Source organism: Athene noctua, chromosome 7 (assembly GCF_965140245.1).
Source record: "Athene noctua chromosome 7, bAthNoc1.hap1.1, whole genome shotgun sequence".
Taxonomy (NCBI): domain Eukaryota; kingdom Metazoa; phylum Chordata; class Aves; order Strigiformes; family Strigidae; genus Athene; species Athene noctua.
In genome coordinates, this window is record NC_134043.1 from 11250053 (window position 1) to 11270416 (window position 20364).

The 20364-nt window shown below is 42.4% G+C and overlaps 1 protein-coding gene across 1 annotated transcript in view; it reads left to right on the top strand.

Moving 5' to 3' along the window:
- The first annotated feature begins 1006 nt into the window (after nt 1–1006).
- SNX4 (sorting nexin 4) overlaps nt 1007–20364 on the top strand; it is a 37920-nt gene continuing 18562 nt past the window's right edge. The window contains exons 1-5 of the mRNA XM_074910954.1: nt 1007–1446; nt 2473–2588; nt 15650–15788; nt 15865–16014; nt 17122–17169. Coding sequence (XP_074767055.1) covers nt 1348–1446; nt 2473–2588; nt 15650–15788; nt 15865–16014; nt 17122–17169 — 552 coding nt within the window. The 5' untranslated portion in view covers nt 1007–1347. The remainder of the gene's footprint in view (nt 1447–2472; nt 2589–15649; nt 15789–15864; nt 16015–17121; nt 17170–20364) is intronic.

A 20364-nucleotide genomic window follows, 5' to 3' on the forward strand; every position in this document is an offset into this window, starting at 1 on the left:
CAGGAAAAGAAAAAGAAGCTACATGAGAATAAGAAAAAATGTAGTGCCTGAATCAAAGCACATGAAGCTGGTGAAAAAATGGGAAATCTCAAGGGAGTGATGTGATATGTAAACCAGAGAATGATGGGGCTGCTGCTGAGTGTCCAAAATGATGTTTGCAGTACAAGGAATAAATAGGAAGAACCTCTCCATCCAGTTTGCTGGCCCCACAAGGACTGTGTGGGCACCACAGGGTTGTGAGTGAATACATTCAAAGGCTGCAGTAACGAAGATAGGTAGATAGATAGATAGATAGATATTCAGTAGGAGCTGCAGGGCAGACTTGCTGAATGTCTCTCCGAAAAGACCGAGTAGGAATCACAGAAATGCAGAGTAAGGTTTGTTCCTGCTCAATGAGGAGATGAGACAGTTGGTGCTTTTATTAAATAAATGACAGAGGCTTCCCCAGAGCTGAACTCAGGGGATTTTAACTACTCAGGTGCCTCTTGGAGAAGCGTGGTGGGATGGAACACACGTCGGTGTTAGCCAGAAGAGATAGTGGGCAGGAGAACACCCTCCTGGATGTTGTACCATCACCAGGAGGGAGTTGATGGAGAAAGCAGGGCAGACAAGGAAGATAAGTAAAAGCCAACACAGCATGACCGAGTCCTGCGCTCCTTGTAAAGGAGTGAGAGTAGGGAAATAACGGACTGCTGGGCTTTAAAAAAATAACCCGAGCTGCCTAATGTTAACAAACATCCTGAGGGAAAGTTAATAGCTGCTGAAAGAGACTCTATAAAGCAAAATGACAAGTTGTCCTGCTACGGATGAAAGATAGGACACAGCATGGGTGCATCAGAAACTCTTCAGTGACCTCAGAACCGAGAGAGGAACAACAACAAAAATACATCTTAGAAACATTAAACATTTACAACTGTGAGTGAGGACGAGCACCCAGGGGGCGGCGGAAGGTCTCTGCCGGGCCGGAGGCTCACGCCGCCCAGCTTTGGGCGATCCGAGCATCCCAACAACGAGGGGTGTCTGCGCGCCCGCCATCAGGGCGGGTGCCCACCGCCGGGTCCTAAGGCGGCGGGCTGGGGCAGAACCCGGGCAGGGCGCCAACAGCCTACAAAGGGCTTAGACCAAGTCCACCGCTGGGCACCGGCCGCGGCGGGCCGGGGGAGGCCTCGCCGCAGCCCCAGGGCCGCCCGCCTGGCCCCGCCGCGGCTGTGGGCAGCGCCGGCCCCGGGCGGGCGGACACACGCTGGCCCCCGCCCCGGCCGCTCGCTCTAGGACCTGCGATGAGTTTGCCCGCCGGAGCCGGCCTCAGCGCCTGCGCGGAGGGAGGCGGCTGAGCCCCTTATCCCCATGGAGAGCGCCGAGGCCGAGCCGAGCGATAGCCGCCCCGAGGAGGACGGCGCCGGGCCCTGCAGCGGCCTCCCGCCTCCGGAGCAGCCCGTAGCCACGGTGAGGGTGCGGGGGGTGGCGGCGGCGGGGCGGTGCCCCCCCCGCGGGCCGCCGGCCTCGGCACGGCCTATTCCGGCGGGGCCGAGCACCGGGCTTTCCTGAGCGGGCTGCCCGGCCGCCGGCCCGGGGCGGGCGGGGAGGGGCGCGGGGCTCGGCCGGCGCGGGGCGGCCGGGGCCGGGCGGTAGCCCAGCGGTCGCCCGGCGCTGCCCGCCGCGGCGGGAAGGGGCTACAGGTGGGACGAGCCCTCCCTCTGCTTGCCTGGGGGGGCCGAGCCCCTGCCCGGGAGCGCCCGGGGCAGAGCTGTGCAGCCCGGCCCTCGGCTGTGGGGTTCTGCTTCCAGCCCCGTTCTGGCCGGTGTCGGGGGGCTTTGTGCACCGTCTGCCCGCTTCCCTAGTGCCAGATTATTGTTTTTATTTGTAATTATATTTAAATTTGTCGTGTCCCCCACCTTAATTTCACAAATAAATCCCTCTCTCTGCTCAGTTCAGTCGTGCCTTTTCAGGGTGGGTGTGTGGTCCTGCTTGACTTCTGCCCGCCGATGTGTAAAAGATAACGATCCTCCTCTGAGAGATTAAAAGAAAAACATCTCGGTCCGGATGTATTCTGTTTCCTGTGAAAGGGAAGAGGTGGTTACGCGTGTCCCAGGTGTCCTGAGGAGGAATTCACTGGTAGTTGGGGAATGTTTAGATAGAAAGTGCTGGGCTTAGTTTGTTTGTTTTTGAAAAAGGTTACTTTGTTACCTGTAAGAAGAATATTTCTCCTTTCTGTGTTCATGATGGCTTTTGGTACCTGACGTTGTCTATTTGTTGACTCTGAGTTTTTTCCCCCCAAAGCAGGTTTTTCTCTTTTTATTTTCAAGTGTGATACAGAATATAGGTATAAAACGAGGCCCTGCCAAAGCCTTTATCCTACAGAGACCTACTGTATTTGAACAAATACGGTGTGGGAGAAGGGGAGGGAGGGTTAGTAGCCTTTACTTTGTGTGGCTAATGTTACATGAGCCTTTATTTTCCTTCTCTAAAAAGATGGAAGACTGTTTGGCAAAAAAAATGGAAATCACTGTTTCAGAAGCTGAGAAACGAACTGGGAGGAATGCTGTGAACATGCAAGAAACATACACTGCTTACCTCATTGAGACAAGGTGGGTGATAAGAACTTGCTCTCAGAGTATGTGGATGTGCTATTCTAAATAGATTCTTTCTCCTTCTACCCCTAAAAATATTCAGGTACAGTTGATGAGAGGGTTTAGCAGGCTTATGATTTGTTATGTGATTATCAACCTACTCTGGAGGATATTTCCGCTGAAAACTTGGCATCTGATCTCCAGTTCAGTACTAATGCTGGTGTACTGTAATTCTTCATTTGGAGCTAGGTGGAAAAATGTGTGCTTGAATGATGTTGCTTTAATATGGTGTCGACAACTGCTGGGTTGGTTTTTTGACATGGGTTGGAGAAATTTACATATGTGTATGTGAGGTTTTATGTGCAGTTTGTATGTGAGAGAGGTTCTGCACTGTGGTCTAAAGTAATGGTTAAGGTTTGTTTGAGGTCACAAGAAAATAAAGAAGTCTCATGACTTATGTCATGCGGTCAAAATGTACTGCTCCGCTCATATTTTGAAGTGTTTTGCTTGATCTGATCACCACATACTCCTTGAAGATGTTCTAAGGGTTAGGGTTAACTAACTATTTTCTTCCTTCATACTAGCTTAAACTTTCACTGAAGAACTTACTGCTTTCAGTCTTCTCCTGTTAAGATTAATATTGCAAGTATGGTAAACATGCTTGGTGCCACAAATACAACTTGCAATTTAAAGTTTTGAGAAGGGAACAAAGCTTTAAAATATCTTCTAACTTACTGTTATTTCCCAAACAGTCACAGATGACTCCTATTATGCAGGATCGTGTTAACTCAGCTGAAGCAAGCATTTCAAAATTAGACTTTATTAGGAGTTCTGTCTTTCTTCTTTATATTAACAGTTTTAACCTTTGGGCCTCATCTTGGGAATGATGTGCTGTACAGATAAAACCTTCTGAAACAAAGCAGTTGCATTTTGCGAAGGCTCTGAAGAGTTCAAATTGTAATACTATCACATAAGTCTTCAAGTTACTAGTTCAGAGGCTTCTTAGCTTGTTCAGCTGGTGAAGGGACACACCAGGCGCAATGACTGCAGACCTACTGGCATACATTTACTATATTTTTGCTAAACTTTCAGAATAAAATCCAAACTAGTTATACATCATATTTTTCAAATATTGGCGCTCTTTGGCAATTGCTCAGATGTTTAAAGAAATACTTTTACAGTGTATTGATATTCAAGATCACATTTTCTCACATAGGTAATGTTACTTTTCTTCTAATGATATTTCTGAAGGAAAAGAGAAGAAAATCGGTATCATTGGTGTCTAACTGTGATGTGAAGTGTACTCTGGGGGCATCCTTATGTGGCCCCAGAACATGCTGACTGCATCTCCTTTCCCAGTCTTCCTTACATTACTTTAATCTCACTCCTGCTGATCTTTCCCAGTGGCTCCTTCATAGTGGCAAAACTGTATTTTGCTGCTCGGATTGCTTTCTTTCATTAAGATTTATTTTGTTCTGTGGTCAGCAAATACCAAGACCAATTACATGTTTGTCACAGAACTATTGAAAATGTGGGTTTGTCACATCCCTTATAAAATAGGTTCTCTATTCCTTTTGCTGAGAAGGCAAAATTTCTTGCATAAATATAATTGGTGGCTATTAAATGTGCTTCCTGCTGAGCCTGTAGCTGTAGGTGGGCTTCACAGCAATTTGTCTGTGGGTAATAGGATATTTTGTAGCTGAAGAATAAAACTCAGTTTATAGTAATATAAAAGGAAGACCACTTAATAATAGTTGCATTACATTTATGTGAACTGGGGTACTGCAATTACTGCTATCTAGGATTTAATTTTGTTTGAATTGAGGAACTGCATCTGAGTGAATAAGGGACACAAGATGGATGCAATTACAACCATTGTATGTTTGTTACAGAACAGGGGCTGAGTACCTAAACTTTTAACACATTAGTTTCACTAGTGCTGATGAAACTGTTTCCAAAATGCAAGTGATGGTGTTGCTTCCTTTTTCTTTTCAAAATGAAAAGGCTTATTACTATTCTCACATTTTTATGTGGCTTTGATTGGGTTTTTTTAAGTGATATTCTATCTTGATGTAGATCTGTTTCTTTGAGACAATACAAACTCTACTGGTGTAGACCACAGAGCCTCAGCAAATTCCAAGGGTCATGCTTCCTGAAAGCTTCCTGAAAGCATTCCCTTTATTCTTGGTGTATACCTTTCTGCATTAGCTAATTAGATTTTTGTGCTGAGCTATTTCCGTTCAATTAGTCTTGAAGTTAGTTTGCATCACAACTTCCGTTAAACTATACAGTTATTTAAAAATAACTTAGTTTTTATATTCTCCCCATGAGAACAGAGGAACACTTCCACCTCTTTGTGGGAAATGGCATTAAGGCAACTATAAATGCTTATAATTAAGATGTGCAGCTAAACATTCGTTCTTGAGATGCAGATGCTCACCATATCACTTGCTTTCTGTAAGGAAAATTGCAAATATCCAGGACCTCACTTAAATTCGGACTTGCTTGCTTGTTAAGAAATTTAGGCAGCTGTGTCTAATACCAGAGTCTGCATGAAACAACAAGAACTGAGATAGTATAAAAACCCAGCATTTGATTCATGGTCTTGTACCCTTTGTGTTTTGTGGCAGAGCTGAAAGTTAATCAGCATGCAGAGCACCTTTGAGTGCTCTGTGTTAATGGACTTTTAATTACAATACAGGCAGGGATGCCTCTTTTTTCATGTTCTTCTTTAAAGTAAACAGTTTTTTCTGTAGTAGTAGGACAGTTCCATTTAGCTAACTTTGTCTCTGTCCCTTCTGACTTTCAGATCTCTAGCTTGGTCCTCCTGGTCACACAATATGATGATTGGAGTGTGTTTTGTTGTGTTTTTTAAAAATGTTGCTTTAGGAAAAAGTAACACAACTTTGTGCAGCCTGATCTGACTATTTAATAGCAGGATCCTTGGTTTCCAGCCCTACTAGTCTTCGTTTTGAAGTGATTTGACAGGGTGGCTCAGTGTATTTCCTTTTTGCTCCCCAAGTATGGCTGGGGAAGTTACTAATCTTATCTCTACTTTCAATATTTGGAAAGTTTTCCAATAGTTAAATTGTGACATGAGTGATACTTGTTTCTCACTTAAGACCTTGGATTGCCCATGCAAAGTGTAAGGACTTCTAAGGAAGGTTTCTGTGAGAAATAAAATTGGAAATCAGTAGCCAACCAGGTCACAGTTCAGTGATAGCAGTGCTGTACCATGGGACTTCAGGAGTTCTTCCTTTGTTACATTTTGTTTGAGTTCCTTTCCCATAGTCTCTTGTTCCTCGCTGGGCTAGGTGAAGAGCCCAGGCCTGCGTTTCCTGGGGAGAGGCACACAATGAATGCCTGCAGAGGTATGTTGTCTTCTGATAAAAAACAAAATGCAGATTTGGTCATTGAGGACTTGTCTGCTCACTTCAAAGGAGGGATTAGGAATTAGGAAAAAAGAAAGAAAGTCTGAATTCAGCATGAGCTTTCAACAGGGGAGAGTCAGGAGGTGAAAGAAGATAGAGGAGTTGAAAACTTACTGGTGATTTTTACTTAATTGATACTATGAATAATTAATCTGCTTAGTAGATGTATATTTTAGTTAAATACAGTAAGCTGGGTACTGGTATTAAAAAAAAAAAAAAAAAAAAAAAAATCACCTGGCTGTGAAAGTCTTCTGTTGAGAGAACTGCCTCTTTGCCATACAGCTTGCCAGGTAACTTCTGATGCCTTACAGAGCACATAGTTGATCTGCTCTTCCGTCTGTTGAGAGGCCCAAATACAGAGACCATTTATAAACAGCTGATGGAAAAAGTTGCCCAGCCCTCCGAAATGGTGTTCCTCTACACAGAGAGTGAACCTTGTCCACTGGAGGGGAGTGGAAGTGTCACTTCTTGTACAGTAGAAGGTCAAAGGCTGAAAGCAGAGTTACTGCTTCTGCAATTGAAGAGGTGATTGCTTTTACAAGGAAATAACTTGATGTATTTCCTGCTCATCTGATTTAATATTTTGCAGCCATTCCTCTTTTTATTGCATTCAGAATTGTTTAATGGCTCATTTAAGATAATTAGTTTTAAATGGGAAATGGGAAGAGGTTAATTAGATGGACTAAAGTTTTCTCATTGGCACTTTGAATTAAGGCAAATGAACGTGGCTTCTGAAGTAATGTAATCTTCTAATCACGTAAAACATCAGTTATGAATGTAAAAGCTGAAGGTTTCAATTTTTTCTTTTATTTTTTTTCAGGCAGGTTGGTTCATTCAATGAATAACTTGCATTGTTAAAACTGTACTCAGAGGGGAAACATATGGTTTTCCTGCCTGCAGACTATACAAGTATTATATTGTGTTTTTAAAACCAAAACAAATTGAGAATTTTGACTAAATGTCAACAAGTGATTATAATCTTAATTGAAACTGGTCTGCAGTACTTGCATTTTTAATGGTGGAGTTCATAATGTGGTCTAAAAAATTAGATGGTAATGAAGGTATTAAGTGTAATGAGTACCTTTGTGGATTTCTACTTCCTTTCTGGAACGGGGTTCCTGGGGAGAAATGCCCCTGTAATTGGTGATATTTTATGGTCTCATATGTAACCAGGTGGAAACATTTTTTGGTGTGATTAAAAAAAAATTATTTCTCTCATCTTGCTTGCTTGTTCTAAATCCATCCGTGTAGTTTAAAACTCTTATTACCTCATTTAAAAGGCAGTGGTGTGGATGCAAGCTCATAACTGAGGGCTGTACAGTACTTTCCCACCACAGCTTTGTAAAGGACTTTGCTGCTTCCCTTCTTTACCTGCAGCACTGTGTGCTCTAGAGAGCAGAATTTGGCTGCTTTTACTTTATCAAAGTCTGGGTGTAAGGGGGAATCTTAAACTAGTATTAATAACTTCAGAATGTGTCTTAAATTTATTAAGTAGGTTAATTTAAAAAGCATAGTTTTTTTGTTGGGTGCTACACAGCTGCCCTCCTGATATGTTGTCTTCCCTCTCCGGGAACTGAACTGGAAGTTTCACAGCCTGTTGAAAAAAAAATTACTAGAGCAGGTGCTGCTGGTGGCAGAGACAGCAGGGATGCCCATCCTGCAGAGAAGCGGCAGTGTGGTGGCAGACTCATACTGAGGTGCAACTGTTAGTATGCAGCTTTTTGCAGTGGGATGTTGGGTGAAGAAGAACATCCAGACATTTCTCTGGATAACTGTCTACCTGTTTTACTGTCACATTTGCTCCCTTTACCTGTTGTCACTTAACGGCTTTTTACCCAAAACAAGAACTGTGTTATATAAAGATAAAAGCAACAACTACAGCCAAGAAAGGCAGCATTCACCCTTCTAAGACAGTGAGAATAAATGCATGTTAAAATAAAGGAAGTAAGTATGATCTGAGAAGAGAAATAACATCAGGCTGCTTAACACAGTACACTGAGAAGGCTGCATCAGATGCTGTTTAAAAAAGAAGGAAATACGCAGGCAGGCTTGACCTTCAAGGTTCTCTAGTAGTAATTGAATCTCTTCAGGGTAAAATGTGAGGCTTGTGTGTCCCTCATAAGGGTTGTAAAGCTTGATTAACTTAGGGAAGCCTAGCCTGTTGTCCACAGATCTGCTTTGTCAGAATGAATTGACGGTAGGCTTTAGATCTAGTAAACTTCCTTAGTTTCTTCATTGTGGGCAGGGAAGATGTGAGTAGCATGATCTGGTCTGGCACTTGGCTTCCTTCCTCCTTGAGTTCTTGAGGTCCCTTGTGGACACAAAATTTCAAGTAACAGGATGGGTAGTAGTGGTTTGTTCTGACGCAGGACTAGGCTTCTCTATAAAGCTGTAGTCCTTCCCTGCTGAAGTGCTGAAGATGACCTTTTAAAAATTTTGGTTCCCATATAATTTTCTGCTTGTGTGTGCACACACTGAGATGTTACTATGATTACTGTGTTTTTTCATGTTTTTTAAAAAACTGGTGTATTCCTGTTAATTCTGACAAATAGAAAGCTGATATAGCTGGCATGTTGAGAAATTTCTTGCATAGTTAAGGCTCCACATGGTCTTTGCTGCTTCTAGTTTATAATTAACTCTACAAAACAGTCATAAAGCATTAAGAGTGTAATTTACACTGGCACATTCTCTTGTCTGTCTCTGGCTGTATCTCTTATAATGACAGCTTACTTATGGTGTGTGGACCTGACGCCTTACAAAGGATTAATGTACTGCTACACTATTAAAATACACGATGATCCTATTGGTGTATTTACCTTCCTTCAATATTTGTAGGATAGGAACATGAAATCTAAGTGCATTCTCTTCTAACCTGTAATCTGTGCTATGGGAGTGTATGTAGTTCCCCAAACAGACTAGAATCTGTGAAGTTGCTTTTAAATTTCCATTCTTTTGATTTCTTTTTTCTCCTGCTTGTAGCAGAGCACTATTCTTTAGTCCTTTTCTCACACTTGTGGTGTTAAAACTATTGAAACTTATTAAATGTGACTCTCTTGAATGCAGGAAGTTCTAAGAAAGTTACAGATCAACTTTTACATGCTAAAGCTGACTTGGCAAAAATGGGTGTGTGGACGAATGGCAAGCCAGAATAGGATGAGTTAAGGTAGATCAACTATGGAAGACAAGCTGCCCAACTTTATACTACTAATGTAAATTACTGTAACTGTATTTGACGTGAGAGTGCTATATTGAGGCCACTTACAAATGCTTACTACCAAAATGTAGGATAGTTCACACAGAATCAGAGTCATCTAGGTTGCAAAAGACCTTGAAGAGCATCTAGTCCAACCATTAACCTCACACTGACTGTTCCCAACTCCACCATATCCCTCAGCGCTATGTCGACTCTACTCTTAAACCCCTCCAGGGGTGGGGACTCCACCACCTCCCTGGGCAGTCCGTTCCAACACCCAACAACCTGTTCTGTAAAGCAATACTTCCTAATATCCAGTCTAAACCTTCCCTGGTGCAACTTGAGGCCATTCCCTCTTGTCCTATCGGTTGTTACTTGGTTAAAGCGACTCATCCCCAGCTCTCTGCACCCTCCTTTCAGGGAGCTGTAGAGGGCGATGAGGTCTCCCCTCAGCCTCCTCTTCTCCAGACTAAACCCCCCCCAGTTCCCTCAGCCGCTCCCGTACGACCTGTGCTCCAGAGCCTGCACCAGCTCCGTTGCCCTCCTCTGGACACGCTCAAGTCATTCAATGTCCTTTTTGTAGTGAGGGGCCCAAAACTGAACACAGGAATCGAGGGGCGGCCTCACCAGTGCCGAGTACAGGGGTCAGATCCCTTCCCTGTCCCTGCTGGCCACGCTAGTGCTGACACAAGCCAGGATGCCATTGGCCTTCTTGGCCACCTGGGCACACTGCTGGCTCATGTTCAGCCCACTGTCAGTCAACACCCCCAGGTCCCTCTCTGACTGGCAGCTCTCCAGTCATTCCTCCCCAAGATCTTTTCTAACATCTTGCAGAGTTGTATTTCTACAGAAGTGCAACTGAAAACAAAGTAGGAATGTCTGGACCAGAAACTTCCTTGAAAGATAAACTCCTTTTCATTCTCTTCTGTGCTGACCTCATTGATGTTCTAGGTTATTCAGAAAGTCATAAATATAAGACCGGACTTGCACTGCGTTGGGAATTGATTGGATTAGAGGCAGAAGGACAACACTTAACTACATGGTGTGTTGGAATGTAACAGCCAAATGAATTTAGTTCTAAGTACTTCACATTCAGGAGGTAGAAAACTTTGTATTTGAAGTTGCCCATGGCAGTGTAAGCCTGTAGAATAAATTAAGTGGAGATGAAAAATAATTGCGGCTGACAGTACTTTTCCATAGGGGCTCATATTGACAAGAAAAACAAGAATTACATTTTAAAAAATAAAGTGAACGGTTCTTCTTGCAGTTTACCTTTGGTGGTAACTTCTTAAACCTCTGTAACTGCTGTATGTCTGAAATGTGTTAGGCTGCCATAAACTGTCAGTAGCGTGTGCACACCTAGCCTTCCCTCTAGTGACAAGGTGATACAGTTTTAAACTTCCATTAAATTAAAAACAAATGAATAATGAAACTTTCTTATTACATAAAAATCAAAACTGGAAAGAAGAGCTAGTTAAACACAACTTCAGTGCCAGTCTCAGGGTTGCATTTGCTGCGTCCAGGAAACAGTAGACCAAATGCATCCTGCAGGCTTTTTTTCCCTCTCATTCTTGGCTGATAGAACATCCATTATATTATGGAGAACTCCTTGTTCTACATCTGAGATCTGGATCTGTGATCTTCCTCCCTTTAGAGTAAGGGTGGCTGCAGTCTGCTTTGCTCTGTACAATGTCTGCCTAGCTCTAGGTGAGTCTCTGTTGCTTTCCTGCTGGTGCAGCAGCATCTGTCTCTGCAGCACAGATGGGTCCTCCTGGATGTGGCTGTGTTCTCAGGGCAGCCTGTGTTTGTCTCCCTATTCAAGTTTGTTCAGTATATTCTCAGAATGGTCCACTCAATCCTGTGACGTATTGATAGTGGCAGTCTTGCTTAAGGGTTGATAATAACCCATGAAGAAGTAGTGCTCTTGAATCCCCTGGTGCAAGTCAGTGCAACTGTTTGATAGCTGCTGAAGATGGAGATTAAAAGGATCCCTAATTCTGAAGTTCTTTTATGTGAGTGACTTGAATGGCTGCATTGTTTACCAAACCCTGCTGCGAGTTTCATCTAAGAAAGTGAGGTTTGTGCCTTCAGCTTTTAACTAAACAACTAATCTTCTGGGACATAACAGCTTAATTCCTAATTCTATTTAAATTTACCTTCAACTTCAAATTTAAATTTTTACCTTCAACTCAGCAATAGTACAATCATAGATACCTGCTTTTAGCTGAAGTGTTCTTGAAATGTTTAAATTGTGCAATGTTTTTGCAGGGAGGAATGCTGCACAGCCTGTCAGCTCAGTGCTAAGATGAATTTACTCTCCTCAAAACTGTGGTTGCAGTGCAACTTTGTTTGTACTTTAACAGGGAAGAATTCTATGGGATGTTGGCAGGGCGATTTAGTGGCTGTCAGCAGTGTGGTCACCTTTTTTTCTTCAGTCAGTCTCAAACAGTTTTAATCTACAGCAGTTTGTGTTGAATGTTTATGAATACGTCCTTTTTTCTTCCTGCTTGTGAAATTTTTTTTCTACAGATTCAGTCAAGGAATAAATGTCCTTTCCACAAGGCAAGGATAGACAGAAAATCTTCTGCCTTACTTTTTAAAAATTCGCTTTGCATAGTTCTGTATTACATTACTTCAACCTCAGGATGTAACCATGCTTTTGCTTTTTTTTTTTTGTTGTTAAATGATGATATAGCAAGGGTGTTGCTCTTTAATATGTTGCCCATATATAAGAAGGGTTGGAAGGATGATCTGGGAAATTACAGCCCTGTCAGCTTGACACTTGTGCCCGGGAAGCTGATGGAGCAGCTCATCCTGAGTACCATCATACAACATGTGTGGGACAACCAGATGCTTCTACAGCAGGGCGACTTGCTTATTGGATGAGGGAAAGGCTGTGGATGTTGTTTACCTTGACTTTAGTAAGGCCTTTGACACTGTTTCCCACAACATTCTCCTGGTGAAATTGGCTGCTTGAGGCTTGGATGAGCACAAGCTTTGCTGGGTAAAAAACTGGCTGGCTGGCCAGGCCCAAAGAGTTGTGGTGAACGGAGTTAAATTCAGTTGGCGGCCAGTCATGAGTGGTGTCCCCCAGGGCTTGGTTTTGGGGCCACTCTTGTTTAACATCTTCATTGATAATCTAGACAAGGGAATTGAAATCACCCTCAGTAAGTTTGCAGATGACACCAAGTTGGGTGGGAGTGTTGATCGGTTCGAGGGTCAGGAGCTCTGCAGAGAGACCTGGACAGGCTGGAGCCATGGGCTGAGGCCAACTGTGTGAGCTTCAATAAGGCCAAATGCCGGGGGCTGCCTCTGGGCCACAACAACCCCCAGCAGCGCTACAGGCTTGGGGAGGAGTGGCTGGAGAGCTGCCAGTCAGAGAGGGACCTGGGGGGGTGTGAAATGCTGGGGTTTCAACCCCAAGCCCCAAATTAAGGTTGACACATGGGTGATTCCCACAGCCCTTCTCAAAGGGGGGGTGAGTTTGCCTTTAGGCTTCCCTCCAGGGTGCGGCAGCCTTGCAGACAGAGCCATTGGGTAAACGAGCCCCAGGTGTCCCGCTTTAAGTAACCCAAGGTCAGGTGTCCCACTGAGGGATAAAAGCTGGGACCACTTGCAGGAGGGGCAGTGTCTGTCTGTGAGGTGGATGCCCTGTGCAGAGTTCCCTGTTGGGGAAGGACCTCCCTGGAACTGGGCTCCAGTCAGGTCTGGCCTTTGTAAATGCAGGCTGTGTAGAGATTCAGTGTGTGGCTTCCTTGGTCTTATGTATTTGGCTTGTTGACTCGGCTGTCTCCCGTCCCTTCTATGGGAGACTGCATTTCACCATTTATTCCACCCATTGTTGGTCGTGCAGTGTCGCTGTTGGGGTCAGTGGGATTGATGTCAATTATGTATAATCTGACTGACTTGTTTGTACCCCCAGCGCTCACCCATGTACTGACCCTTTTGTATCAAATACAATTTGGTTATTGGTTCATCTTTATGCCGGCTGCGTCCTTTATGCTAGGCCTGATAATTGGCAAAACAGGGAGTGATTGACAGCTGGCTGAACAGGAGCCAGCAGTGTGCCCAGGTGGCCAAGAAGGCCAATGGCATCCTGGGCACTGGTGAGGCCACACCTCGATTCCTGTGTTCAGTTTTGGGCCCCTCACTACAAAAAGGACATTGAATGACTCGAGCGTGTCCAGAGAAGGGCAGCGGAGCTGGTGCAGGGTCTGGAGCACAGGTCGTACGGGGAGCGGCTGAGGGAACTGGGGGGGTTTAGTCGGGAGAAGAGGAGGCTGAGGGGAGACCTCATGGCCCTCTACAGCTCCCTGAAAGGAGGGTGCAGAGAACTGGGGATGAGTCTCTTTAACCAAGTAACAAGTGACAGGACAAGAGGGAATGGCCTCAAGTTGCGCCAGGGAAGGTTTAGACTAGATATTAGGAAGCATTTCTCTACAGAATGAGTTGTTACACGTTGGAATGGACTGCCCAGGGAGGTGGTGGAGTCCCCATCCCTGGAGGGGTTTAGGAGTCGGGTTGACATAGTGCTGAGGGATATGGTGGAGTTGAGAACGGTCAGTGTGAGGTTAATGGTTGGACTGGATGATCTTCAAGGTCCTTTCCAACCTGGATGATTCTGTGATTCTGTAATGAGAGGTCAGAAATGTCTGTGAAAGGCTTCTTGTATTTTGTTTATGTGTATTAAATAATAGGGGCTATTCTGAAGTTGGATTGTTTGTTTTTCAATAGCTCATTAGAAGTCCAACCTTGTGTGGTTAAGAATAGCTTAAATAATAAGTTGTGTGTTATTTAGATGTTTTAAAACTTTGCTCCAGAAAGTTCTTATGAATTCAATAATTGTATAGCCTGAATTCCACTGGAAGAAATAATGTAGTACCTTGCCCTATGGAGTACCATATGAGTAAGTACTTGTAGTTCATAACTTCTTATTCCGAGTTCTGAGCTCCCCAGTACGAGAAGGATGTGGACATACTGACGCAAGTCCAGTGAAGGGCCATGAAGAAGGTTACAGGAGCATCTGATGTGCTGGGAGAGAGAGATGGGGTGGTTCAGCCTCTGAAGAGACAACTTTGGGGGGGGTCTTAACAGTGTGTATCAATATCTGGTGGGGGAGGTGAAGAAGGTGGAGCCAAACTCTTTTCTGTGATTCACAGGGAGAGAACAAGAGGCAGTGGCCACAAATTCAAATACAGGAAATTTCATTTAAATGTAAGATTTATTTACTTTTTCTTTTTTACTTATTTTACTGTGAGGGTAGTCAAACATGACAGTGGGTTGCCCAGTGTGGTGGTAGTCTCTGACCTTGGAGATACTCAAAACCCACCTGGACATGGCTCTAAGTAACCTGTTTTGAGCAAGGGAGTTGGACTGCAGAAGGAAAGAGGTCCCTTCCAACCCCAACTAATATGTGATAATCTCATAATGTAGTTAGTACTGTTTCATGTAGGTTTATGCCAGTGCTTTGTATGCTAGTTAGTCACTTAATATAAGAACTAAGGTAGACATAGGCATCACTGGTTTCTGCTAAGTGCCTTGTCTGAGTTCTCTCTCTGTGTTTATTCTGGCATATGCTCACTGCCAAGAAGTGTTACTGACCTGATGCTTATTTTATGATGTTGCAAAGTATTTCTGTTGCTTTAAATGTCTTGTATGAAGAATGACTTTTTTTTTTTCAAGTTTGTCTATTACTTTTCAGTCCTATAATATTCCATGATTTTTCCTTTTATAGTAATATAAAATCTTATAATACCTTGCTAGGTGATGTTGGCTTTAAGTTTTCAACAAATTTTTCAGATGCATCAATTTTGTACCTGCTTACTCTGTCTTTAGCTAGTTTGTTAGAGTACATGTACTTAGTCTTTAAATATAAAAACATACCACTTTTGAATGTAAAAAAATGGAAGTGTTTTGAAATTTGCTACATCTTTCTAAAAATATCCTTTACAATTTCTAAATATTTTGAAAGTTATCTTTTTAACTATTTTAGCTGTTGCAGGCAAGACAATTTTTATCCTCTCAAGTGAAGACTTTTCCATTGAATAGTAAATTCCTTCATATAATACTCTGTATCCTTTAGGTGCTCTTGAAATCATGCTGGCTTGGAGCCTGACACTGTTCCAAGAGAAATATTCTAATTCTGTAGTGATATGAACTAAGTCACTGGTGTGACTATATACTTGACTGTGACCTTCCTGTTTGTAGTGTGATGAAAATACGTTGAATTTTCTTGTGTTCCTAAAAAATTCGAGTGCTATCAGGCAGAAATTATAAATATTTTTAAATGAAGTGTGTAGATATGAATTTAATTATGGTTAATTTAGATTGTGGACAAGTTATGCAATAATCATTACTGGGTAACTGTTTCTAGGGCCTTTGCTGTAATTGTACTGATTGTATGAGGGAGAATGCGATAGCTTACTAATGCTCAAATTTACTGTTTTGTCTTTCAGAGCTATTGAGTCCCAGAGCGAGGGACAGTGTGCCCCAGTGGACTCCCTGTGGCGACGTTACAGTGAATTTGAGTTGTTGAGGAATTATTTGTCAGTTACCTATCCCCATATTGTTGTTCCACCTTTGCCAGAAAAAAGGGTAAGGAAGCTGAGGCTGCAGCTTGTTTTGTATTGTTTGTTACTTATTTGCTATTAACACTCTTCTTTTTAAATAGGCTGACTTCGTTTGGCATAAGCTGTCAGCAGATAATATGGATCCAGATTTTGTGGAAAGAAGAAGAATTGGTTTGGAAAACTTCTTGTTACGTGTGGCTTCACATCCTGTCCTTTGCCAAGACAAAATATTTTATTCATTTTTAACACAGGTAAAGTGATGTGCTTTCTAAATACATTCTTCAGTGATCATTTAATTAAGCTAATGTACTTTTGCTCTTCTTCCCTCCCATGGACCCATAGGTTGCTCTGTGTCTAGGAGAAGGATAGACAATGTGAATAAACTTGAGGTGGAAAAGGCTTGTCTGTCTAAAAGTTTCTCAGCCCACTGCAGTTATACAGCTGGCCTTCTGATGCACCTTATGACTTTTTTCCAGTCTAATTTTAAGGCTCCTAAGAGAGAATTCCTAACTCTTTGGAACAGCAAAATGGGAACTTAACGTTTGTTAGCTGGGAAAGCTTCCCTAGGACTAAAGCTGAAATAGTTAGCATGCTATACTGCTGGCTGCAGAGACAGTACTGACTTCCAGTTCACTTTTTGGATAGCCATGGTTTCTTTAGTTTTGCACTTTGAATCATGATCCATTCATATGTATCGTGGTCCAAAACCAATACAATATGTTACCACAAAAGTTGTGATCCAGTTGTCAGCTAAAGCATTGCATTCTGCAGTTTTCAGCTTTAGGAGATGTTGGATGTTTCTTTTTTCTGTGCTTCAATGAGAGTTTCCCAAATAGCAGACTGAGTAGATGTGTTTACCACAGCACGGTGTAGTATGTAGATGCACCAATGTGTGGGAACTGAAAACTGGACAACCAACCACTACGTGTGAGTGAGGTGACTGCATGTGCACTGTAAGCAGTTGTCACCTGTATGTTCTCTGGGGGCTCTCTGCCTCAAACTGCAAAGGTCCTTGGAGCTGCTGATAATCTAACAGATAATCTCACAAATAATCTGATAGATAACTACACTTTTTTCTAAAGAGCTGAGCTACTTCAGACAAAGCTGTGTGGCTCCTGCCCCCATTTGATAGAATGAGGTAATTGAGTAGTGAAGAAGAGAGAGTTTTTTGGGGGAGGTTAGTATGTAAGCACAACATAATGACATGTTATTCCTAACCCACATTATTGAAAAGACATGGGGAGGGTAGCTGAAGCAGAACCCAGGCTTACTGGAGAACCTTTTCTGGTACAGGGACTTGCTAAAGCTGTGGCACTCTTCAGTCACTCTAACTGAATGTTCTTTTCCTGCATTTTTAGGAAGGTGGATGGAAAGAAATGGTAAATGAGACTGGATTTCAGTTAAAGGTAATTATCATAATTGTTTGTCTCATGACTGCTGTGACACAGAAATACTCCAGCAAACATGTTTTAAGCTATTTATGAAAGACAGTGGCTGTTAGAATGTGTTAAAGGCATTGCTTTATATATACTTGTACCTATGAAACCAGTAGTGTTCTTGGCATGAAATAGGTAAGACTTCAGTTTTTATGTTCTTTATCAGGCTTGTTAATATGTACTTCTGTTTGATGCTCAACGTTGTAGTTCTACTAGTAATGTAGAATTATGATCCTTATAAGCTTTAAAACGAATGAACTTGAGTCCATAGCAGTGCTTCTGTACATTGTCAGTTTAGTTTAGCATCATTCTAAAGATGGGTGTCAGATTTAGCCTGGTAAGAGTTTCAAGCTGTCAGAAAAAAACCAAAAAAAGTCAATCGTAGGACTTCTCTACAAGGATAAGTTGCTGAAAGGGACTGAGACAGATGGATTTAGTGCCCCTTTACTGTTTAACAGAATGTGTCTTGAAGTAGTACTGTCCCCACTGACATCATTGAGTTCATGGCTGGGTAAACTGGTGGAAGACTTGCAGGAATAAATGATCAAAGGTCGTGTGTCTGTACAGGACAAAAATTTGTGAGAAACTGATAGATTGCTGGGCTGTGCTTGGAAAAGTTACTATATGGAGACAAATACTGAGCTTTTGTTTCATGGTAATGGGATCAACTCATGAAATCACAACTGAAAACTAGGTGGATTATGAAGAATTATTCTGAATAGTGAGAGCTAAAGAAAATCACTGGTGCTCTTATCCTCAGTGTTCAAGGGACTTTGATACTGACAATCAATAAGTTGACAGTAAGTCTCTTCCATCATGGTAGGGCTTGTGTATTGTTAGTATTCCTAATACAAGAAATGTAAAGCTTTCAAGCTGTGTTTTCCTTCTCAACACATCTTTATTTCAGCTTACACTCACAGGAGTTCAGAAAGTTTGTACTGGCAGGGTATGTTCAGGAGTGCACACAGTGGTGTGTGTATGAAAGAAAACTTATAGCAGAATGCTGAGAATATTTGCCTAGCTGAAACCATATTGTAGATTAAATGATAGATGAGCAAGTCCTGTTTTCCTTTCTAGATTTGATTGTGCATATAGTTTCTGTTTTACAGTTCTCTTAGGAAAGAAAAATAACTTTTTTTACAAAAGCCTGGGAAAAAGCATCTTTCCTTTATTCAACATCTGAAGTATAAACCCCTCAAGATTGGAGGTTATTTAGCACTGTGCTGGAGGACAAACCTCTGTTCACTACATGTCTTGGACAAGAATCAGACCACTGGTTTATGTGGTGCTGCTGCTGTGTCTGCTGCTGATGCATTAAAGCAGGATGTGTCTTTTGTCCCAAAGGGTTTGAGCCAGGCTAACAAACTTTAAATTAGACATTAATGCAGTGTAGCATGTTATAGTTGAATGTTGATGCTGGAGACTTTTACTCTGCCAACTGTATCATTAAATCACGCCTTTCCTCCCTCCCACCCCCAGCACTTAATTTTGTTCGTTAAGGGATTTGTCACTTGGGATTTTAACCCTTCCTTTAGGAAAGAGAAAATTTCCCTTTCTTTTGTTTACTTAATGATTATAGTAGGAATTAATTGTCTGAAAACTTCTCAACTGTACCTCACTTGATGAGTTCATCTCTAAAATGCTTGTGCATATCAGTCTTCAATCAAGTTTAAGACTGGACAGACATTTTTCTAACAGTGTAACTCTGTGTGGTGCAAATGCTCAGAAGTGGTGTGTGGGAGTTGCTGTGCTGTTAACGGCAAGAAGGAAATAACCCTACATAGACTGTTGAGCATTGACAGGATCTTGGTTCCTGCCTGACAGTGCTTGTATGCTTACTGAACTCTTCCTTCCGAGCACTACATGTCTGTAACAAAAGGCAAAAATTTGCCCTCTAACTGTAATGTAGGAAGCGGTTCTTTTCAGGTGTGAACCTATTAAATGTGCATGCTGTCCCAACAAACTCGAGTGGCTTTGGTGCCTGCTGTTTGAACATAAATACAGTATTTGGTGAAATAGCTGCTTAGAGGGAAGGGCTCTAATTTAATGTCAGTGTATCTAGGTGGTGTTTGTACTGTTATATTTCTGTGAGATTTCAGGTCATTCAGATGTACCTACATGTACTCCTCACACATGCTCTAACTGGTTTGTGTAATGACTCGTGGGGATAGAGCAGTGGAGGTCCAAGGACATACAAGCCCCTGGAGCACTCTGAATAAATGTAAAGTCTGGGCTGGGAGTTGGAGTTACTGCAGTGTTTTGTGTTCCTTGTGCTATATTGAACATGCTTCCCCATGCTGCCTTTGGCTTCCCTTTGCAAGATATTTGTAGAGGAGCGCTGTATGTAGCGGTAACAATGAACCTCTTTTCTTCCAATATTAGTCTTAGTCTTGCAGGTTTCATTCACTTACCTTTTGGTTTATGGATTATGTTTTGTATTGGTGGTTTGTTGACTGGAAGGACAGCCGAAGTTAGCAAGATTTCCATCAATACCTCTCATCCTAGTTGCAAGAAACAAACTGCTTTTCCATAAACTTGGATGCTCTCTTAAGTGCCCTTCAGATTGAGAGGTGGTTGTAGGTAAAAGAAACCTGTGGTCATATTAAAATACAGATATTTTCTGCTCAGCCCCAGTGCAGTGGAAGGTGGAACAGTCTCAAACCATGACTGTCTCATCTGTAGAAGCTATTGAAAGGGCCCTAAAGGAAGGGCTCTGTTCTTGGTTTGGGAAAACACTATGTTCCCTTCACTGTCAAATTCAAAATAACTCTTCGAGCTCCAAGTTGGCCGTAACAGTGCACAAAATATTCCTGTGTCATGTACCAGCACTAACAAATACTGCTGAAGTAACTTCCTGCTAGCAGTTGTGGCACAGTCTGTTAGATAAAAGAATGCAATACAGGAAATCTGTACATGTCACAAGATGTATTTTTTCACTAAAAAGAGGGATGTTTTGATCAAAAGTAAACTCCAGCCATTTTCCTTGAATTGGAGTTCTCATGCAGTATAGATGAGCCCTGAGTGAGTTGTATGTAAAGTACCATATAGAAAAGTTGTGGTGATGTGAAACCCCTGTGGATGAGGTTCCGATAGCTCATCTGTGTTGGTGTCTTATTAAAAGTAAATACCTGTTGCACAGTTTAATGTTCAATTAAACTTAAAAAA